This window comes from Gopherus flavomarginatus, chromosome 3, assembly GCF_025201925.1.
Source record: "Gopherus flavomarginatus isolate rGopFla2 chromosome 3, rGopFla2.mat.asm, whole genome shotgun sequence".
NCBI lineage: Eukaryota > Metazoa > Chordata > Testudines > Testudinidae > Gopherus > Gopherus flavomarginatus.
In genome coordinates, this window is record NC_066619.1 from 13,267,998 (window position 1) to 13,292,106 (window position 24,109).

The following is a 24,109-nucleotide window of genomic DNA, read 5'->3' on the forward strand; positions in this document are numbered from 1 at the left end:
GCCTTGGGTTTGGGGTTGGCTTCCTGGATTGCCGTGTCTCCCCGCCTGGGGTCTGGAACAGTTCACGGGCTGCCAGCTGTCTTTCCACGAGGGAGACCAACTCATCATAGGTGGAGGGGTCATTCTGGCCAACCCAAGTCCAGAGACCTGGTGGTAGCCCCCTCATATACCGGTCCAGTACCAGGACCTCCATCATCTTCTCAAAGCTGAGGGCCTCAGGGCGCAGCCATTTCCGGGTCAGGTGGATCAGGTCAAACAATTGTGATCGGGGTGTCTTGTCCTCCGTATACTGCCACTCATGGAACCCCTGGGCTCACAATGCCGTCGTTAGTCCGGATCTGGCCAGGATCTCTGCCTTCAGCTGGGAGTCATCTGCTGCAGTCTCTGCAGCTATATCGTAGATGACCTTCTGGGCCTTCCCCACACAGGAATGGGGCAAGAATACCAGACCACTGATCTCAGGACCAGGCCTCCCGCAGGGCTGCTCTTTCAAAAGCCAGGAGGTATGCCTCCACATCATCCTCCCATGTCATTTTCTGTAGGCAATGGCTGGTCTGTATGGTCCGGGTCCCTTCACAGTTGCGGTTCAGTTCCATAGGGCGTTCACCAGGTTCACTAGGTCTTTCAGCAGGGCTCGGTCCTGGGCAGCCTGACTCATCAACAGATGATTAGTCTCCTGCTGCATCTGAGTCGCTTCCTGTTGGGCGGTTGCTTCGACCCAGGTAGCCTCCTGGTGGGCCGCGGTGGCTTGTATTAGGGCCCTGACCACGTCATCCATCTTAAGGACGAGAGGGTTTTGCCTAACCCTGGTTTAGGTCCCCAGCGCGCCACTCCCAGTCCTGACACCACGTATGGCAAATTGCCGGCACTATTATGATGGGTCTCGCGCCTTCTCTTCTTTGGGGGGGGGTTCAGGGCGCCATTTCTTGCCCCTGAATTGGAATATTAATTGCCCCACTAGTATCCTTGAGGAGGGGAGTGGAGAGGGAGGGACCTGGGCCCGCCCTCTACTCCAGGTCCCAGCCCAGGGGCCCTGAGATAGTGGTGAACCACTTGAACTGGCGGTTCCTTCCCCTGGGTTACTTCCCTCTCCTGCCCTTCAGCTTGTGGGGGGCTTCCTGCCCTCCCTCTGCACAAGCCAGGTGCCCCTTACCTAGGGTCTTGGACTTCTTAGCCCACCGCAGCACTTCTCCAAACTGTCCTCTGCTTCCCTTCAAACTATTCTCTGCTCCAACTCCTTCAAACTGTTCTCTGTTCCAATACCAATCCTTCCTGCTCCAACTCCCACACTGTCTGATTGAAGCAGGGGTTTTTATCATGTGACTGACTGCAGGTGCTCTAATTGGCGTCAGGTGCTCTAGTTAATCTATAACAAACTTTCTTCCCCTTACAGGGAATAAGGCTCCCTTCTAACACTCTCCTGCTGCCCTCTGGCCATGCTGTACCACAGTGTTTAGAGAAAGCTCTGTACCTTTCCTTCAGAAAGTCTTCAAATTCCTTGCAGTTCTTCCTGCCATCATTTAGATGTTGAACGATGCTGTCGTAGCCAACTGTGCTCATTAAATCGGTACTCTGCAAGCACAAATAAAAAACATGTCACATGGGCATCAAGACAGATCATTGTCAACATCATCACCTCCACTTGGAGTTTAAGATGCTCACAGTTTAGCCATTTCTAATATTTAGTTTCCTTTCCAACATTTTTTCTCCTGTGTCTGAAGAATATATAAAATGAGATCCCTTCATTCTGGACTGGAGGAGGTCTCAGTTTGAGAAAACCTAGGACAATGGATCTATGCTGGCTTTCAGGAAAACATAACAGCCAGGCTTAAATACTACAGAGATCTAGTGCAGAGTCTTGCATAATAGGGCCCTGATCTTGACTGAGATTTGTAGGTGCTCCTGGAGTATAAATCATAGAAACATTCTCAACTCATGAAGATGAAACCTCTAATTATCTTAGGTAATTATATGGCCACCATCACATTCCTATCTCAGTGCCTCATGCTCTTTAATGTATATGCCCTCACAGAACCCTAGTAAAGGAAAGCAGTGCTATTACACCCCTTTTACATACAGGGACCCAAGGCTCAGGCAGACTAAGATACTTGCCCAAGGTCACACAAAAAGTTTGTGACAGAGCAGGCACCGAACCAGACTTTCCCATGGCCCAGGTTACTGCTTTAAGCACCAAACTGTCCTTCCTCTACATAAGAAGCCTGAAGCAGATGCCGCAAGCTACATGTGAATGGAAGATGTCCCCAGCTGAAAGAAAAGCTCTGTGCTTTGTGCGTGAGAGTTTAACCTGGTTGAGAAGAGGCAAAGATATGGGCAGAGAGCATATCAACAAAAGCGGTAGGAAAACGAAGCAGTGGTAGGGATGGGTGTGCAGCTTGCAGAAAGGAACTGGAAGCCAGAGTCAAACAGATAACAGGAAGCCTAAGTGAAAAGAGGAATAACGTTAGGACTAAGATTCAAGAAATGGTTCAAAACCAAGATGGCCAGAGATCATTGAAGTGGAGGGGGATTTCTAGAGGGTTTGTACACAAGTGCAAGAGGCAGGACAGAGAAATAGGAGAAGTTGCAGCAGCACTGTCAGCACGCAGCAAGGATTTCAGCACTGCAGAAATAACCACTGTATGTCAAGGAAGTGAAAGTCGGTGGCTAGAGAGCGAGGAATCCCATGTCGATCTGGTGAACACTAGGGCTGAAACAGCAGGAGGGCCCATGAGACTCTGTATGAGTTCAAAGTGGCCTGCAACCAGAGGCAGATCCCCAGCTGCCCTGTCCCATGCCATCTACAGGCACACCTTTGAATGCAAGTATCCCCTACCTGTGCCAGGCAACTGTAAGCAGATGCAATGAGACTCATCGTGCAGAGGGAGAGCTTTAGCAAACGTGGGATTTCAACATGGTCCTGGCTAGCTGAGTGCTAAGACTGCACAGTGTCTATGGCCAGCACCGGTGGGAACAAAGCAGGTTTATAAGCCTATGGCTGCACACCCTGATGGCATGGCATAATGCAGCAATAACTCTGCCTCTGGTTCCCTCCGAGCCTTTCACTGTTCCACTCTGCCTCCAACACCTTCCGGGCTGAGGGGACTTACCCTCCAGCTAGATCATGTAAAAGTTCCACTCCTCTCCAGATACCCAAAGGCTAAAATAATCACAAAGAAATATGTTTTTCCCTTCACTCAGGAAGGCCTCAATAGGCAGCAGCCTTCCCCGGTTCCTGGCTCCAGCCAGTCATTTCTCCCGCAGTCAGAGTTCAAGATCTGCTCCCTATCCCAGCCAGACAGCAACTGAACCGGGCTCTCCCTTTTTAGCTCCTCTCTCAAAGCCTGACACCTCGAGGTGGTGTAAAGTGGGACTGCCTGGGCTCCGAGCAGCCCGTTAAGCCTTTCCTGACTTGTCTGGGGTTTGTACATCCCATCACAAAGCCATTTTACAAAAGACCTTATAGATGGGTTTCTACCCAGTCGATTTTGGCCAGTAAAATAGCATTTGCATCAAGCTAGGAATTTAAACCCAGGCTTCCTATCTCCCAAGTGAGTAGCCACCAAGCTATGGAGCTATTCTGGGATTTATGCTTTGTCTCTCTACCTTGAAAAACTTTAAAAGGTCTATTTTATCCTAAGGTGGAATGAAGAGAGGGGAGATATTTCCCATCCAGTTCTATTCAGCCTACATTTCATCTCATTACACTTATTTAGGAAATGACACACAGGGATATAAAACAATTCCTCTCCATATCAACATTGATTCTGTAGATGCCATTCAAATGGCCTTGGTGCAGTTACTGTCCCTCTAGCATAGAAGGGAGGTGAGCAACCTCCTACAAGGACCAGCACAAATATTGCACTACAAGTTAGCTGGAAAGAAACATTTATGTGGCAAGCAACTGAGATTTCCTTTCCCTCAGCCTCTAAGTCATTTTTAGAGCTGGTCAAGAATTTGCCATTGGTCCAAGAAAAAATGCTCTTTTCACAAAATTTTTGATTTTCCATCAAAAAGATCAAAATGATGGCCTCCCTGGAAGGCTCTTATTAATTTCAATCAGGGATTGAAATTGACAAGAGCCTTTCAGAAAGGGAGCTGTGAAGAAAAAAAATTCTACTTGGGTTTTCCCAAAGTACAATATTTCTGGAAATCCCTTCCTGTGAACAATTTTGGATTTTTTTGTCCCAATTCAGAATGATTATTTCCCTAAAAAATGTGAATTTTTTTTGCAGGGAAGGATTTCCATTTCCCAGCCACCTCTAATGTAATGATGCTCCAACGATCTTGGAATCAAGTAGCCCTAAGATCAAATCCTGAGCTACAACTGTGAGAGAAGTGTTCGAACAGCTGATAGATGAGACATAAACACAACTGCCTTCTTTTACCACACAGATTCCCATCAAGTCAATAGGCAAATTGGGAGTTGGCATTAATTTTATTGTGTGATGAATGGGCATGACCAGACCTTATGCTCTGACATTGTTTTGTCAGTATCCCAGAGAATCTTTAAAGAGTCCCCATTACATGCTCTTGTGACTTAATATCACTAATTTTTTTGATATTGCTAATATTCAGTTTCATTAGCAATAAGAGATGTGACAGACAGGCAGAGTTGTCAGAAAGAAATATTTATTGACCATGGATAGCGGCCAGTGCTAAATGCTGAGAGGCGTGTTTGTCCAGTAGCAGCCTGGCCACCAGCTTGCATTCCTGAGCCCCTCGTGTCATGCCAGACCATTTCCTTCCTGAAACCAAACCTGTTTTTTCTTATCCCGCTCAACACATTACACTCCAGCACCTCAACATGCAGCAGCAGTCAAAAAAGCTAACAAAATACAAGGAATCATTAGGAAAAGGAGATAATAAAACAGACGCCACCACGTCAATCCATGATATGCCCACACCTTAAATACTGTGTGCACTTCTGGTCACCCCATCTCAAAAAAGATATATTAGAATTGGAAAAGGTACAAAGATGTGTAACAAAAAATATTAGGTATGGAACAGCTTCCATATGAGAATATAAAGGACTTAGATTCAAGTATCAGTGGAGTAGTCGTGTTAGTCTGTATCCACAAAGACAACAAGGAGTCCGGTGGCGCCGGAGGAGTCTGGGGCTTGGACTGTTCATCTTAGAAAAGAGACAGCTAAGGAGGATGTGATAGAAATCTATAAAGTTGTGAATGGCACGGAGAAAGTGAATAAGGAAGTGTTGTTTACCCCTTCACGTAACAAGAACTAAGGGTCACTTGATTAAATTAATAGGCAGCAAGTTTAAAAGAAACATAAAGAAATACTTGTTCACCCAGCACACAGTCAACTTGTGGAACTTGGTGGGAGTTGTTGTGAAGGCCAAAAGTATAACTGAGATCAAAAAAAGAATTAGATACATTGGTGGAGGATAGATCCACCAACAGCTAATAACCAAGATAATCAGGGACACACCCTATGCTCTAGGTGTCCCTAAACCTCAGACTGCCAGAAGCTGGGACTGGATGATAGGGGATGGATCACATGATATTACCCTGTTCTGTCCATTCCATCTGAAGCATCTGGCACTAGCCACTGTCAGAAGTCAGCAAAATAGATGGACCATTGGCTTGACCCAATATAGCCATTCTTATGAATAAAATGTTGAGATAGCAACAGCCAGCATCAAAAAGGTTTTCAAGTTTTTTCAAATCTGTTAGGCCCTTTGCTTAGACAATCAGAGGATGAGTGAATTACAGCAAGTGTTTTTAAGCTAACTTTAAACCCAACATAAGCAGCAAATTCCTCAACCATCAGGAGCAAGGGAAGCTTCCTAAAAGTGGGAGGACGAGTGCCACTCTTTCCCTCGAGGCCCTGCCCCCATGCCACCCCTTGCTCCCAAGACATCACTTCCCACTCGGTCCTCTCCACCCGCTTCCCTTCCCAGTCGTTTGCCCTTACGTCTGGTAAAAAGTGATGGGGCCAAAGTCCCCTGGAAACTCCTGTTCTGGTATCCCTGTCTTCCATATACTCTACAATCAGTGAACCAAACCCATCCCTGATGTAAACTTCAGCAGTCACTGTGGCCCTGTTTGCTCCTATTCCAGCCATGTGGGTTTCTCATTACAAACTCAAGGAGACCAGATATTTGCTGCAGGGGCTGGAGCTGAGACAAGCATACTTTTTCTATAAATCTTTACATTCAGAGCAAATCTATGTTTTAAGACTAATGAGCAGCTGTGTCATCCATGCCCAGCAACTTTGGAAGCCTTACAATGCCTTGCTGAAGTAGCTCCCATCGGGGCCGCTCACAAACAGCCTAACAGCATGCAACCCACATCCTGAGTGTTTGTGTGTAACTGCAGCCTGCCAGCCACACTTGGGTTACACTCTGGGCTCTCACCAGCTTCGGTCATACTTCAGGATGACCTCAACACACCCCCCATCTCAGATTTTCCTCCAAACAATGTATGTCCTGTATTGCCCAGCCCTCTCCTGGACAGTACAAATCTTTTGAGTCCGTTATTCCTTTAACGGACTAAGGGTATGTCTATACTACCCCCCGGATGGGCGGGCAGCAATCGAGCCAGCGGGGGGGGGGGGGGTGTCGATTTATTGCGTCTAGTCTAAACACAATAAATCGACTCCCGAGCACTCTCCCATCGACTCCTGTACTCCAGCTCCACAGGCAGGCAGAGTCGACGGGGGAGCGGCAGCAGTCGACTCACCACAGTGAAGACAGCACAGTAAGTCAATCTAAGTACGTCGACTTCAGCTACGTTATTCATGTAGCTGAAGTTGCGTGACTTAGATCGCTCTCCCCTCACCCACCCCCGGTATAGACTGGCCTAATATGTACACAACTTGTCGCTCCAAATTGAGACACTTGAACTTGAACAGGTTGGATTAGATAAAACAATAAAACAAGTTTATTAACTACAAAGAGAGAGATTTTCAATGAGTACAAGTAACGAGGCATAGAAATCAGAAATGGCTACAAGGAAAATAAAAGATAAAACGTTTACTAATACCTGACTTAAATTGTATTAGATTCAAGCCAAGTTTCTCACCACACGCTTTCAGTAGTGCTACTGACCAAACCCTGTAGGTCAGGACCCCTCCCCATATTGTCCCATGAATGCTTTCTTTGTCCTTTCAGGTGCAGTGAATGTGACGGGCAGAGAGAGAGAGAGAGAGAGAGAGGAGAGAAGGGGTCCCTTGGGGTGTTTTATCCATCCTTTTTATAGTTTCAGTCCCCCTCTTAAAAACATTTCCAGATGTGCACCAGGAGACAGAGTCTATGTGGAGGGATGTTCCCTGCTGGCTTTTCCTCACCTGTTTGAGCTTTGTTTGTTTCCTTTCCTGCTTGATGAGTGTGTTTACTGCTTAAATGCAAGTTAAGCAGAGTACACATTCCATTGTTTAGGACAGACCTGTTTGTCAGCCTTAGTTTGGGCAGGGCTGTGGGGTTTGGCGCGTGTTAATAACATTGTACAGGGAATTTTATAACTTCACCTACAATGTTGCCACATATATTTTACTATGACAATGTTGATCAACAAATTATGAGCTTTCAGGTGATACCTTCCAAGGCGTACACTGTACAAAGATGATTTCAGTGGTGTAGGGTGTGAATGCAAGGGTTTATTCTGTTCCACTGACCAATGAGGAAAGGTTAAAAAAAAACTGGCCATGTGTAGTCCTGAGGAAAGAAGACTGAGGGTAGACCTGAGAAGACTCTACAAATATGTTAAGGGCTGCTATAAATGGGATGGTGATCAATTGTCCTCCAAGTCCACTGAAGATTGGAGAAGAAATAATGGGCTTAATCTGCGGCAGAGTTTTAGGTTAGTTATTAGGAAAACCTTGAATTATAAGGATAGTTTTAAGCATTGGAAGACTTCCAGGGGCCATAGTGGAATTTCCATCATTGTTTAATCTGTTCTTAAAAACCTCCAAACACAAAAGGGGAATTTCCAATTGTGATGAGTCACCACTTCTGCAAGTGATCACTCGAAGTCGAAAAGTCAGGGCAGATTTCATTGGAACTGTTTGGGGGTAAAGCTGTGTGGTGTGTCTAAATAGATTTCAGTAGAACGTCGGGCGGGAACAGAAAAACAGCAAAGGCACGACTTTAAAAACACATTAACAGTCACAAAAATATATGTTTTCACAACGACCATTTTTTTTAAAATTGAAAACGTTTTCTGGGTTGTTGTTGTTTTTTTTAAAAGAGGGATTTGTGGTCTGCAGCTTCATTTGGGAATAAGTTCTTCTCTTCAGCCTTTTATCCCACTCCTGCGTACCAGCAGGATGTCACAGTCAGGTTTGCTAAACCTTTTATCATTTTTGTTGCTCTCCTCTGAACTCTCTCCAATTTGTCCTCATCTTTCCTAAAGTGTGGTGCCCACAACAGGACACAGCTGAGGCCTTACCAGTGCCAAGTACAGGGGAACCATCACCTACTTTGTCCTACATATGACACTCCTGTTAGTACACCCCAACATATTAGCTTTTTTTTTGCAACTGCATCACACTGTTGACTCAATTTGTGATCCACTGTAACCCCTAGAACTGCCAACTAGCCAGTTATTCCTTGTCGCTGTGCATTTGATTTTCCCTTCCTAAGTGTAGTACTTCTCACTTATCTTTATTAAATTTCATCTTATTGATTCAGACCAATTCTCTAATTTGTCGAGGTTATTTTGAATTCCAATCCTGTCCTCCACAGTGCTTGCAACTTCTCCCAGCTTGGTGTCATCCACAAATATTATAAGCATACACTCCACTCCATTATCCAAGTTGTTAATGAAAATATTGAATGGCACTGGAGCCAGGACAGATCCACTAGATACATGCAACCCATCACAACGATCCAGATCAACATGCCCACAATTAGTTCTCAGGAAAGGCCCTGTGTGCCCACAAACACAAATTCATACACCTTCCCTTTTCATCTTGAGAGGCCGTTTGTGCTAGCGGTTAGCCCAAGGGATCTCAAAGGTTATAACAAATACTCAATTTGAGATACAGAATTTATCAGCCCTGCATCAGGAGCCATTATTGCCACTACACACTAATAAAATATCACCGTTGATGGTTTCATGCAAGACCTGGATGAATTTGGGTTCTAATCAAAGGTTAGTGAAGTCAAATTCCTCCTGGTGTCTTGGGGTAGACTCAGGCAGGTAAGGGACAAGCTGCGTGTGCTGACCAAAAGGTAGGCTGGCACATCATAAGGTCTATGCTACATACTGAAGGCAACTGGAATGCCGTGACAACTGAGATGATAAGCTCCTGTAAGAAGACTGCAGGATATGCCCAGCATACCCTGATTACACTGCCACTGGGAGCAGTCAGATAAAAGTCCGGTAACGTTGGGGTAAATCCAGAGTAACTGTCGGCTTCCAGTGGCGTTATTCAGATAACGCTATGATACTGCTGTTACTGGCCTCGTTAATGCCAGCAAGCTCAGGAATCCTCATCATCTGCATCTGAGCTCCATTTTCCTCTCCTGTTCGGGGATCTGGGTGATTGCTTTTCAGAGCCACGTGGGCTGAGATCTCCTGTTGTGTAAAATCTCCTCTGCAGAGAAGGATTTGCTATGGCAAGATTTTTAAATCAATTTGTCAATAACCAAAGGACTTTCCACGGAGAAGGTGTACTTATTAACAAGAACACAGCCACGTAGGAGTAGCACTGCCAGCTTTTCAACCATACCAACACAGAATTCTAAGCACCAAACTGAATGATCACCGAAGGCTGGCTGCCGGGAAAGGACATGCGTTAGACAGGACAACCATCTAGACAGGCTTTCACTGTGACAGCATGCTCAGAAGCAGTTTGAAGAACATGGAAACATTACTATCTGCGGTTGGCTACTTAGCAGCGGCAATCCATAGCCACAGCCACAGCGAGATATTTCCTGTCGTTGTTGACTTGTTTACAAAAAAGGGTTGGGTTTTTTTTTTTAATATTTCCTTATGAACTTGCTAAGAAGCACAATGAGGATGCAGCTTTGCTGAGTGCCTGTGGTAGTCTGGCGGTTGCCTACAGTCTGTATAAGAGTTACCTGCAGAGCAGCATGTCAGCCTCCGGTGTCTTCATCTTCAGGTATCCTGCTAGGTAAGAGAGACGGTATGCAGAGTAGCCAGGCACATTACAGGCCGGTGATGGACTCGGATAAAAATCTGGCCTCAGTTTACATCCATGTCAACCCCCAGCAATGGTTGACTCCCAAGTTACTCAGGGTTTACACTGATTAACTAACTGGGGACGGCAACTGGGCTCTCCCAGGGTGGGTATCTGATTCAGAGATTTGAGAACCGGAGAAGCTTGAGTGGGGTTGGGATGTCATAAAAACATTCTTCGCCCCCCCAACAACCCACATACACACTTCATGTACAGACGCTACTTTCCAAGGGCAGGCTACATTTTTTCAAAACATCTAACGAAAGAGAAGCCTGTATTACGCAAGCAAAATTCTCGTTTGAAAGTTGCTGTGCTGCTAGAATTCCAGGGAAATAAGATAAATTCAAAAACTGCAGCGGCCCAGAACTTGCCTAGTGCCAAACACAAAATCTTGACCCTCAGAAGCTCCAAAGTGCCGCTGTAAACTCAGAGAGACTGATTTTCAAGTGAATTCTAAATCTGGCCAAACCAGTTGCCCACATCTCTGAGTCACATGCAAGTGTCATTGCAGGCCTGGATGACAGCGGCCAGCCCCACTAGTGAGTGCTTCCTATTTCATGGTAACCTGGCATTTGCGTAAGCCGTTTCCGTTTAAGTCACATCCCTTATGGTAGGAGTAAGAAAAGTAAAACCAGGCACTGCTTCTTGGACTGAAAAACAGCAAGCCTTAAGCATGGTCCCCTTGTAACGTACTAGGTCGGGGTGGCCAACCTGAGCTGGAGAAGAAGCCAGAATTTACCAGTGTACATTGCCAAAGAGCCACAGTAACACGTCAGCAGCCTCCCCATAAGCTCCCCCCCCCACCTGCTCCTAGTGCCTGCCGCCCACTGGCAGCCCTGCCGATCAGCACCTCACCCTCCCCCCTTCAGCTGTTTCGTGGCATGCAGGAGGCTCTGGGAAGGCAGGGGAGGTGCGAGGGCAGGGCGGGCTCAGGGAGGGGCGGGAAGGGGTGGACTGGGGGCAGGGCCTGTGGCACAGCCAGGGGTTGAGCAGTGAGCACCCCCCACCCCCAGCACATTGGAAAGTTGGCACCTGTAGCTCCAACCACAGAGTCGGTGCCTCTACAAGGAGCTGCATATTAACTTCTGAGAAGTCTCATGTGGCTCCGGAGCCACAGGCTGGCCACCCCCATACTAGGTTTATGAGGTCTGGCTAGCTCTCCAGTGGCTGGCCCACAGTGAGGGTATGGGACCTGCTAGAGAGGAGTTCTCAAATAGTAGAGGTTGGGGGAGGGTATAGCTGAAAGGATCCCGGTTCCAGGCCCAGCTCCATAGCAGTTCAGCAAGTTACACAGAAATTGCGTTTCTCTGTAGAGCACCGAGTTCATTCAATGCTGAACTCTGTTTGCACTTAAATAAGGTCAAGTCATCTCTGGCTTTGCAGATAGAGACTCCGCGAGTTTGTGCTCGGTGCAGAGTTCACTGAAAGCAATATGGGTTCAACTAGTGGGGCGAGAATGCATTGGAGCTAGAATTTCTAACCTACTGGAAACGTAACAGGACTGCAATATCTTCCTTGAGGCTGGGACACAGATGTCTCCGGAACTCTCCTTTGAGTGACTGGAGTCACAATGGAGGGGTGGTGTATTTGAAAACTATGTTGGAATTGTAGGCTGTTACCTTAATTAGTACGGGGTTTACTGGTCCTGCTTCCCAGTACGGGGGGCTCTGCAGGAAAGCACACAACCAAAGTCAGTCTGGAAAGAGCTAGCTTAAAACAGTGGGGTGAGCTGTGTCTCTCTGCCTTAGGGAGTAGCCTGCTTTGTCTCTCTCTGGTTTTGGTTATGGTCTGTTTTTGTTCTGGATTCTCAAACAGTGTTATGTTGCAACCTTCCAGCAAGAGTAATTTATGTTTTTTATCTGACTTCTCTGCAGTATGCCAGAAACAGAACAGTAAGCACCTATTACCAGCACCCCACATTACGGAGACATGATACTGAAAGAAGAAATGGGAAGGTCCCCCACTCAGGCCTGGTTTCTGTCTCTCCAGCACTGTTCAGCTGAGGACTGCAGGATTTTTGCCACAGCAGGTGATGTACATTTGATATCTGAGTGTTTGCCAGTGACAGAGGTAGGAACAGAACCTAGGTCTTCTGGTTCCCAGCCCAGTGCCCTGTCCATTGCATCCCATATATGGGGCAGAGAGCCGCAGAATTCCCCTTCTCCCAAGCTGAATACAGAGATCTACGGAAGCAAAGTCAGATGAATAATGTCTGTCATTTCAAAGAGGATTTGACACAAGAGCTAGAAATATTTTCCTCTGACCTCCTGAATGGTTCGTTATGACACACTCCCACCCCTCCCCCTAATCACTACCAACTCTGTACTCTGTTTTGTATGTGGTAAAAATATAATAGAGCCATTTAGAGGGATTAAAACACCCTGGATATTAGAACGAGAGGCAAGATAGTAGCAGGACTCAGATGCAGATTAGGTTAGCGCTAGGGGTCCGAATTCAGGTGCAGGCTGGATTCAAGTCTCCTGAGCTCTTTTGCAGGATAGTTTGGCTCCTTCTGAACCAAAACCAACAAAAAAAGCTCTGTCTGGTTTTGTATCCAACCCAGAATCAAAGCTGTATGGTCAGGCTCAGATTCAGGAATCCGACCCCTCTGAACAGCCAAAGGGGATCAAAGGCAAGAGTCACAGACCAGAAACAGAAGAGTGGGTGAAAAGGGAGGCACCTAAAATGAAGCAAGGCAGAGAGGGGGGACTTCACACTTCACTGCCAGAAGCTGGGAGTGGACAACAGGGGATGGATCACTCAACGATTGCCTGTTCTGTTGTCGACTCATCATCTTTAAGGTCAGAAGAGACCATCGTGATCACCTAGTCTGACCTCCTGTACATCGCAGGCCACAGAATCTCACCCTCTCCTGTAACAGACCCCTAAGCTCTGGCTGAGTTACTGAAGTCCTCAAATCATGCTTTAAAGACCAAGTTACAAGAATTCACTATTTACACTAGTTTAAACCTGCAAATGACCCATGCCCCATGATGCAGAAGGTGGCGAAACCCCCCCAGGGTCCCTGCCAATCTAAACTAGGGGGAAATTCCTTCCTGATCCCAAATATGGTGATCAGTTAGACACCGAGCATGTGGGCAAGACCTACCACTACCTGGAATAATTCTCTGCAGTAACTCAGAGCCCTCCCCTTTTAGTGTCCTGTCTCCCACAGTTGGGGATTTTTGCTACTAGCAGTCGCTGATGGGCCAGATGCTACTGTAGGCAATCTCATCATACCATCTCCTCTGAAGCATCCGGTGTTGGCCACTGTCGGTAAACAGGATACTGGGCTAGATGACGATTGGTCTGACCCAGTATGGCCGTTCTTATCGTCATTCAGGATTATTTTAAAGGTGATATGCAAAGGGTGCCTCTGTCTTGTTTTTTTACCTGATTATTTATGATTCTTATTATTTTTATTGCAATAATCCCACTGTGCTGGGTGCGATGAAAACACAGAACAAAAAAGATGGTCCCTGCCCCAATGCAAGTATAAGGCTTTGCCAGTAGAGCCTTAAATGTGAATTTAAACCAGCATAGTTAAACTGGTGCAAATCCCTGGGCAGGACACTCCTGTTCCATTATAAGAGTGGGGTTGTTTCCATTTGATCTGGAGTTAGTCATGAACCAGTTTAAATTAAACCAGAGACATTCAACTGAAGTAAGAGAGGCCCTGGCGGGATCTGAACTGATTTAACTAATTTAACATAACCAGTGCAGGTCTGCACACAGATAAACCCGAAGACAAGAGAGAGCAGGGGCAGATAGCCAGAGAGATGGGGAGCACAAGGAAACCATGAGACAAAGCTGACAGGCAGTGGTCTCAGTCCACCAGCTGCCTAACAAAGTAAACTTTAAAAGCAGCTTGGCCTATGTTTAGTTTTTTCCTGTTAACTCATGACGGCCATTCTTGTAATTACTGTGTGATCAATGACCGACTCCTGTACAAATGCTGCTTTTTAAAAAAATTAATACAGTGCTGATATGACTCAAAAAAGTAAAAAAAGTCAAAGTTTTGGAAGGTGCCACAGCAAAGGAGAGCTTCAAGGAGGAATGGGAAGACGGAAGAGGAGGTGAATTTGTGGATGAAGGGGGCTATCAATGAATAAAGGAACCCTGAAAGGCTTGTTGTTGTTTGTGGTGGGGGGCACAGGAGAATTTTTTGGTTATCTGTAAACTTTACAACTATCAGGGAAGTCAAGTCTGGTCTTCCCTAGTTCTACTAAAGGACCTCTTGGGGCTCTCAGAGATCAGTACTGAGAGCTCTGGCACCTTAGTAAGGGGCAGAGGTGGTACATATTTAACAATGATGTTCTTTCTCCTTCATGTTTATTAGGCACTGGAATTTAATGGGTGTGAAAATCAGTTTTAAAAAGCATAACTATAAATCCCTTCCACCGTCAATAATTCAACTCAAGGTGAAACTCTACCCCATTCAAGTCAATGGGTCATTTGTCATCGAGTTCAATAGGGCCAGCATTTCATCCTTGGCCCCTTGGTTTGAAACAATTTTACTAGTTTCCCAGCAGCAAGTTTTCCAAGGCAGATAAGACCTGAATTCCTAAGTAAACTAACAAGTGCGTGATGGGAAATGTTTTTGTTCACAAAATCTTGTATGATATATACAGGGAGCCTTAATATAGCACAAGTTCAGTTCTTACCCCTCAACCACCTTCTTCGCTCTCTGCTCGAGCTATTAACAGAAACCCAGAAACGCTTTACAGTGTTATCCACGGAAACTCTAAACAAACAAGTTCAAGGTGACAAATCAGCAGCTGATGTTTCCAGATTCTGCAAAAGTTACACAGGACTCCAAACAAATGGAAACTCACATTTCAGCCATTTCAAAACATGCCCCCTAAGGGCCCCAAGCAGCAAGGAGCCATTTACCAATCTGAGTGGAGGGCACCTAGCATCCAGGTCTGCAATATTCCACATATACAGAGCTGTTTGGAAAGTTAGACATATGCACATTTGAAAATTTTCCCAGACCTCTCCTACTCCAGCATTTTCCCATACATGCAAAGCAAGAGGACAAAAAACCCTGCTTTCAAGGTTCAGGATTGCATTCCACTATGTCCTCCTTTGTCTGTTTTATAGCAATTTAATCATTGTTCTTCTTGCTGCTTTGATTTACAGGCACCCAAGACCATAATTAATGTCCAGTTAGGAGCCAAGAGTCCTGCCTGCCAAATTACCTGAAATATTCAGGGTGTGGGGGGAAAGAAACTGGTGCGAGGAGAAGAAGAAATTCAGGAAGTGATTAAAAAATAAATAAAAGAAGAGGCTTAACAATACGAGATGAAAATGACACGTTGCAAAAACTTTGCTTGCTCAATTGGCAGCAATTGCTTCAGGAAAGACCAACAGGAAATAGAAGGATGGGGAAAAAATGGTCTTCAGCAGGTTTCTTTTCCATGTATGTTCCATTTGTAGAGACAGCTTTACATTAATAACTGACCTTTTGCCTCTGGACTTGGAGGGTCACTCAGTGAAGGGCATAACTAAGAATTTATTACACAGCTTAGGTCTACAATGCCTGCAGTGAATATGGCGCTTTAGAGACAAAAGACCACTCTGCCCTATAAAGTTTACAAGCTAAGTTTAGACCTAACAGGACAAGCGATAAACAAGGCGGGAGTGAAGGGGTAATGAAAATAACATCATGTGGTTGGTTTTGCAACAATCCCCTCCACAATTCCGCCAGCAAGGAGCAAACCCGAGACATTCACTCTCAAAGCATAGGCCTCTATCACTGTACCTAAAGGAGAGCCTTCATTAGCTAGTAGCAGTAGCAGACTCTTATCCTCTATAAGTCAGCCACAAAAGGGGCACATCACACGCACTTTGCCAGCATCTTTCAAGATGCATGAATAACAAATCATCTTGAAGGAGCTGCACTCTTAAAATGTTTGTTTATAAGCTACAGTGACAATACTTGGAGAAAAGTTGTGAGAACAGAGGTGAAGAAAAAAGCATGAAGAACAAAGGGGAGAGAAGAAAAGCATATGGACAAGGGAACATGTGCATGAGACTGGAAACAGGATGAGACTGTGAGGCCGGGTAACAAGGGATGGTTGCATGATCTGAACTGTGTTTACTAGTAAATTTATAGTATCCACCTAATCTGACACCTCTGGCTGCTATTTTTCAGATGAAAACAATACATAAATAACTTACTGCAGCAGCTCTTTGAATTCTAATGTCACGCAAGAGTATCAATGCAGGCAGACAGATGGGGATACAAAATAAGCAGTTCAGATCAAAATGAACTGGAAGTTGGTTAGCTTGGTTAACAAGGTACAGTGACTTTGAAGAACTCACTGACCTTCTGTTCTTTATCAGTGAAGCACCGTAACATTTTCCTCCTTTACCACAATGGTCATAGGGATTTTTTGAATAAATGAACCAGAAGGTCCTAACTGAGTACAGCTGGAAATTGGTAAACACCTGTGACATGAAGAAGGCCCCACCAGCCAATCAGAATGCAGCTTTGGACAATCAGCATCCACAGCTGTGCCTGTTGTCATTCAGTGGTGACGGGTTCAGACTGGTCTAAACTAAGAAACTCTGTTGTCATAATTTACCATCAATGCAACTCCAGTAGGAACAGGACTCAGACTTTGGTTTTGTTATTTTTAGCCAATGTGTTGCCTAGCCCAGTTAACCCTTTTCTACCCACCAGCCATGATGTTGGTTGACCCTACAGAGTCCACCCTTGCTAACACGGGTGGAGAAATATAGCTACCAAGTTTCCCAGTGCAGACACAGCCTGACAGATGAGTTCTTACTCTCCTGTGGTATCAGCCTCATCGTGCACACGATGGTCAGTAGATTTAGTGAAGAAAAGCTCTTCTTCCTCTTGCTTTTTCCGTAAGCAAAGCGGAAAAAATTAAAGGAGGAAGTTGGAGCTCTATCTGCTGCATGCAACAGCTAGCACAGCAACCATACACAGATACCTGCTGAAGCCAAGTCGTGAGAACCTAAAACCAAAACCCTCTTTAAACTTACTTCGTTGGCTTCTCCTTCCATCACTCATTCCCCTCCCCACCCATCTGCACCCCTGGCCAATCAACAGTCGTTAGTACTTAGATCATAAGCTCTTTGGGGCACAGACTGTTTTCTCACCCTGTGAGCCTAGCACAAAGGGGCCCCGATCCTTGAATGACACTTCTAGGTACTACCACAACACAAATCCAAATAAATAATAATGCACTGCAATCCTTTAATCCTCAGCTCAACCTGTCATCTTTACTACACTGGAAGTTCTACCAAATGAAAAACTGCAAATTAGGGGGATAAATGTTGGGGAAATGAGGATATTTTATACAGATATGGTGGACATCTGCAGTCATTAGGGGGTACTGAATGAAATTTATAATCAGCTATCACAAATTATTTGATATTAATTACCAAATGATCCTTTGGCAAACCACTGGGGCTTCCCACCAGAAATGGTCACACACAAGGAAATGAGGAATTAATCTCTTATCTGCTAGTAGCTGATAAGCTTCTGATAGCCTCTGGTTAGAAAAAGAAAAATAGTCCAACTCTAGAGGAATGGTTCAAACAAAGGTGACTGTCACTGAAAAATTAATGCACCAATGATGTACCCTACAAAACAGACAGAGGACAAATGGATACTTAGATATTTGGTTACTATTTATTCAAGACTCAAACCACGTACATCCACCAGCAAAAAAACCCAGCACACCCGTCTGATGAACTTGAATCTTAACTGTTGAGAGATGTGCCTGGTTGTTAAATACATCATCAGAGATTTCACTCAATTTAATCAAATCACTAGAAATGCCATGTCCCGGGCAGTGTAAAAATGCTCACTCTGTAGCCGGCTAACTCCCTGTCAAATAAAGAGATCCAGCGATTATAATACCGTATAATGTTTCTCTAAAGAAAAGCTCGCTGTTGTAATGATTACTGTATAGGCTCTGATATTTACATGGCTAGGATATGCACACCTGTAAAAACTTCCTAAATATAGAAATAGTTAAAAAGCCAAACCAAAAAACCACACACACACACACACACCCGACTGTAGGCATCCTAGGGTAGATTCCATCTCTTTCGGCCTGTTCGTAAAGTGCCATAAATAGCAGGATTAAGAATCTAGCTGCATGTCCATTACCAGCCTTGACATTCAGGTGTTCAGAACCCACAGTAAAACTTCCCACTAGGCTGAAAGGGGTCAGCAATATCCTGGAACTGGAGCATTTTGAAACAGGAGGGGGATGAGGACTAATAATCGCAAGTACTACTGCAATCAAATCAGAGCCCAATCCTGTCAACACACAAGACTGAGGACAGATCTTCAATGAAAACTGACATCGACAAAGCTGCGTCTCTCAACAGTGTGAAAAATCCACGCCACTGAGAGCTCTAGCTATGCAGGGGTGGCCAGCCTGTGGCTCTTCAGAAGTTAATATGCGGCTCCTTGCATAGGCACCGACTCCGGGGCTGGCGCTACCAGCACCAACTTTCTAATGTGCCGGGGGGGGGGGTGCTCGCTGCTCAACCACTTGGTCTGCCACAGGCCCTGCCCCCACTGCACCCCTTCCCTGAGCCTGCCATGCCCTTTTATCTCCCCCTGCCCCCCAGATCCTCCTGCACGCCAGGAAACAGTGGGGAGGGAGGGAGAGGTTCTGATCGGCAGGGCTGCCAGTGGGTGGGAGGCGCTGGGAACTGGCAGGAGGAAGGAGGGAGACCTGATGGGAGGCTGCTGACAAATTACTGTGGTTCTTTGGCAATGTACACTGGTAAATTCTGGCTCCTCAGGCTCACCCCTGAGCTATGCCAACCTAGCCCCCGGTATAAACAGCACTAGGATGATGGAAGAATTTTTCTGTCGACCTAGCTACCACCTCCCAGGGTGGTGGATTAATGACAGGAATGAGAGAACCACTCCCGTCACTACACCGAGTGTGTACACTGAAACGCTGCAGCTGTGCCACTGTAGACGCAGCGTGAGGGTAACTTTACTGGAGTGAATAGTGCCATTGAATTCCATGGTACCACCCACATGATCTGACTAACACACAGACATAAGTGCTGACCGGATCAGGCCCTGCATGATTCACAAATGAACAAGGCTCATGCACCATACGAGATTCTATACTCTTTCATTTTGACATGTGTGGGGTAGTCAAACCAAACAAAAATTTTATGTTGAACTTTTTTCCCCCCACCATGGAAAATTATCTTTTTGACCAAAATGAAAACTTGCGCATACGCACGCGCACACACACAAAATTTCAACCAAAATTAGATGTGTGGATTTTACACGCACACACAAAAAAAAAGTTTTGAAATTTTGGGGGAAGGTTTTGTTTTTTGTGGGGGACCAGGGTAGAATATGCACTTTTTATACCCCACCCTCCATCACTCTAGTAGAAGGGTGGGGGAAAGATGGTTTTGTCCTGTTGACAAATGAAAATTTTTTTTTAAGTATTTGAAAATTTCAAAAAGCTTTGTTTCAAAAGTTGAAAATACATGACATTTTCATTTAAAAAAAATTGACTGGAAATTTCAAATGAAATTAATTCTTTTCATTTCTTTCAAAATATTTTACAAAATGTATTTCTCTTTCCCCCACTACCTCCATTGATTAGCTTTATTCATTTAGGATACTTCCTAACTTAACTGCAACAGGTCTTCTCCAAGAAACAAAAGATTACTTATGACAGACACACACACACTCCTACAGCAATGGTTTTCAACCTTTATTCTGGTGACCCAGTTGAAGAGAATTGTTGATGCCCGTGACCCAGTGGAGCTGGAGATGAGGGGCTCAGGGCTGGGGCAGAGAGTTGGGGTGCAGGGGTGAGGGCTGCGGAATGGGGCCGGGAATGAGGGGTTCATGTGAGAGGGGGCTCTGGGCTGGGAGTTGGAATACAGGAGGGGGTCAGGGCTCTGGGCTGGGGGTGCAGGCTCTGGGATGGGGCTGGGAATGAGGGGTTTGGGGTGCAGGAGGGGGCTCCAGGTTTGGGAGGGCTCTGGGCTGGGGCAGGAGGTTGGGATGCGGGGCTGGGGGTGCAGGCTCTGGGGTGGGGCCAGGGATGAGGGGTTTAGGTGCAGGATGGGGCTCCAGGCTTGGGGGGGTGCTCAGGGCTGGGGCAGGGGGTTGGGGTGTGGGGTTGGAGCACAGGCTTACTTCTGGCAGCTCTTCTGAAAAATAGGCCTTCGGTGGTCTCAAGCTGGACACCCAAGACCTGAGGCCTCCCAATTAGAGCTGTGCGAATATCAGATTTTTTTCTTTCAGGTTTCTTTGTAACTAAACAATTCAGAAACGATACACAAACTCCAAATCATTTCAGTGTCGCCAAAGCAGCTTTGCTCTCTGGGGGAAAAAGTTTTGGCTTAAAATTTTCAGCCAGCATCAGTGGAGATGTTTTGTAAATCCTTCCTGAGACAGGGGAGGGAGAGCGAGCAGTGTATGGCCAGGGGGAGGAGGGAACTTGAGAGATTCTGTTGTATTTTCCTTGGGTGTCAAGGCACGCGGGTTTACACAGCGTTTTCTCTTGGCCTCAAAAAACCTCCCCCTGGGCTATATGAATACCATGAGCACCTTCCATGCACGGATTTCCCCTTCTCCATGCAGAAGGGAGGATCAGCCCCTCTTGTGATACCCTTTCCCCTGTCACTGTAGTAGAGGACACTCCATGCTGGGGGGTCTCGTAGGGTGGGGAGAGTGGCAGGGGAAGAGACATACATCATTCTCCTTTGGCCTCTGAGGACCTTAAGATATTTCAGCCCCCAACCTTTCCTGCATAGCCTCTCTGGGGACACAGACACACACACTATCAGCACTCCAACGGAGCCAGGAAGCAGAGGGCTGCCCAGCCAAGACCAGAGACACAGGGCCTCTGAGAAGATGATCCTGGCGCTTCAAACTAGGTTTGGGGAAGGGGGGGAGGAGGTGACTCCATTTAGAGATTTTCTCCCATGAAGACCCCTCCTGCAGCTTTTCAAAATGGGAGGGGATGATCTGATGCCCCACTTAACTTAAGGGCTTGTCTCCACTGCAGCACTAGCTCAAGGTATAACGAGCACTGCCCCTAACCTGACCCCTGTCTACACACAAAAATCTCTAGCTTGGGTTAGGTGTTGCGTTAAACTTGAGGTAGCTGGCCTGTCACAGGGCTGGTGGGGAAGCTTGAGTGCTGCTGACGCTCAAGCAAGTACGGCAGAAGGAATGCAGCTGCTCTGTGTGGCTAATCCAACCCATCTGGGTTATTTTGCAGTAGGGCCACCATCGCTCAAACTAGCTAACTTGACTGTAGGTGACCACAAAGTAAGTTTGAGTCAAGACATCCCCTTAGTCCACAATGACATCAGAGACAGGCAAACTGCTCAGAGGCAGCTTTTTCAAACCTCTCTAATACTTTCCCTACACATGGCTCATTCACACACCCCTTCTCCTCCGCCCTCCCCCCGCCCACCCTTTCTAAAATCCTAGGGGTAAGGAGGGCCTTGAATTTACAGTTTTCAGAGGTTGGTTGGTTTGGTTTTTAAACACACAGCCCTGGATCTCACAGGGCTTCTTCCCTACAGATGAAGTTCTGTAGCACGTCTACAAAACAGAGCAAAGATAAAAATGGGTGTCATTTATGCTGAAAAACAGAGGCAAGGCACGAACCAATGCTTATTTTCATACTTTTTTCCAATATGTATCTTGTATTTGCATGTCGATTGTGCCATGCTGCAGACCGAGACAACAGACCCACTACAACACTCAGCATTTACACCTCACATTGCAAACCACCACAGTCACATTCAGCTAATCCAGCCAACCCCGGCACAGTCTTCAGGGAGGCTGCTTTGTGCTTCTCAGTCAGGCTAACATTCTTGCGAGGTAGGGGAGGCATCATTAGCCCCATTTTACAGCTAGGGAATGGCAGCACCAAAAGACCAAGGAAGACATTTTCAGAAGTGGCCACCGATTTTGGGTGCCTCAGTATTAGAGTGTCCAGATCCAGGCACCTGGATTTTCATAGGTGCTGCATACCCACTTGCTCTGACTGCCTTTCACTGGAGCCAGAGCCACCCCGCACTTGGGCACCCAAAAATTAAGGAATTCAAAGACAGCGGAGAAATCCAGGCCCAAGTGACTTTCCTAAAGATCACACACCAATTTAGTGTAAGAGCTGAGAATCAAACACAAGAGTGTCTAGGTCCTACCCCTGTGATCAGACTATGTCAAGGGACCAGAAAGTCAGTTTCCGTCATCTACCCTGTGCCTGCAAGTTACTTCGTGCACTCAGCCACACCAAGCCCAACTGACTGCATCCTGTCCTCAGCGGGGAGACACTTACAGGAGCGATTGGATCTGGCTTGCGGAGCAGCTTGTAGGATCGGGGCCATAGAAGTGCTATGTAACTATAGCTTGTCCTGTCCTTTCCACTCCCTGCCGGTCCCAGCTGCCAGGGATAGGGGCCCAGGGTGCCAGCAGGCAGGCCCAGCAGGAGGACAGAGCCCTTCTCTCTCCCTGCAGGGCAAACTGGCAGGGCATTTGACCCTGCATGCTCTGCCCCTTCCCCCTATAGGTTGAAATCCTGGCCCCAGAGAAGTTAACAACAAAACTCCCATTGTTTTCAGTGGGGCCAGAATGTCACCCCAAGTGCATACGCAGAGGGATGGTGTCGCTCACCACAGAACTGCAGCCACTTCTGGGGTGCCACACTGCCACGGCTGGACAGCACACAACAAAACCACACAAACGGTAAGCGAAGAGCACCCCGTCCGAGGAAAGCTGCAGCATATGGTATCCAAACGTCACAGAGGACCAGCCAGCCGCAGTTACTGCCTGGCAGGCAGGCAGGCAATTTTAACCATGAACATTATTTATCAGCCACGCAAACCCTGGCAATCGGCTCCTGACATGCATTAAAGGGGCTGCCCTGGAGCCAGCGCAGCAGCCAGCCTACTCCAGCTGAGGGGAGGCAGAAGGAAAGCAGGATCAGAAAAGCTGGGACAAGCCGGGAGCTCCAGCCCAGGGAATTAAGCTTCTCCTTAGAGAGAGAAAAAGGCTCTTGGGAATCCAGAAAAGCCCAGTTGGGGGCTGGCTTCATTCCAGCTCCTCTTTCCCCAGGCCAGCTGTCCCCCCAACACCTCCCACCCAGCTCCCCTCTCACCCAGAAGTTCCCCTTGAACAGAGTCTCCTTCATGATGCAGGACGAGCTGCAGCAGAGTCTCCCAGCGCCCCAGGCTGCACAGAGTCTGACCCACCCCAGCCACAACTTTTTAGTTCCTCCTCGATCCCTGGTGCCTGCCGCTGGCTCCTCTGGGTCCTAAACCCCAAAGCAAGCAAGCAGCCACCCTGCTTTCTCCGCTCCTCCCTGCCAAGCCAGCGATTATCTGCCCGGGATTTCAGGGCTCAGCAGGACTTTCTCCCTACCTCCCTGCATTTCTGGGCTTGTTTCCTTTTCAGTGGCTCTTTTCTTGGGGAAGAAGGGCAAGGCATGGAGAAAGTCTGGGCTTTAGGAGGGAAGGGCCCAGCAAGAGCATACCTAGCTGGATGTTTCCTCCCTAGGCTACTTAATAACTACAGCAGATTACAAAATTATGGGTCAAGATGCTGCTTCAAATCAGTGTGGCCTAGTGGAGTGAGCACTGGGCTAGGGCTCAGGGGACTAGAGCTCTAATCCCAGCTCTGCTACTGGACTGCAGGGTGACCTTAGGCAAGTAACTCTCTGTGCCTCGGTTTCCCCATCTAAAAATGGAGTTAATTAATGATACTGACCTCCTTTGTAAAGTGCGCTGAGTGCTACTGATGAAAATAGCTGTAAGAGTTAGGCAGTATGATTAATAATCATTTGATAAATTGCTGATGCATGTACAGCTGTAAAGCATTATAAGGCAGAGAACATGGTCAAGAATGATGTGGGGCCAGATTCTCAATTGCTCAGTGCCCATGACTGGTCCTGGATGG

General features: G+C 46.6%; 1 protein-coding gene across 2 annotated transcripts in view; it reads right to left on the bottom strand.

Moving 5' to 3' along the window:
• PSTPIP2 (proline-serine-threonine phosphatase interacting protein 2) overlaps positions 1-23,396 on the bottom strand; it is a 54,652-nt gene extending 31,256 nt beyond the window's left edge. For both annotated transcript variants that reach the window (XM_050942934.1, XM_050942933.1), the window contains exons 1-2: positions 23,313-23,396; positions 1,472-1,572 (exon numbers count right to left, since the gene is read on the bottom strand). In XM_050942934.1, the coding sequence (XP_050798891.1) occupies positions 1,472-1,572; positions 23,313-23,345 (134 nt within the window). In that variant the 5' untranslated portion in view covers positions 23,346-23,396. The remainder of the gene's footprint in view (positions 1-1,471; positions 1,573-23,312) is intronic.
• Positions 23,397-24,109: the final 713 nt, after the last annotated feature.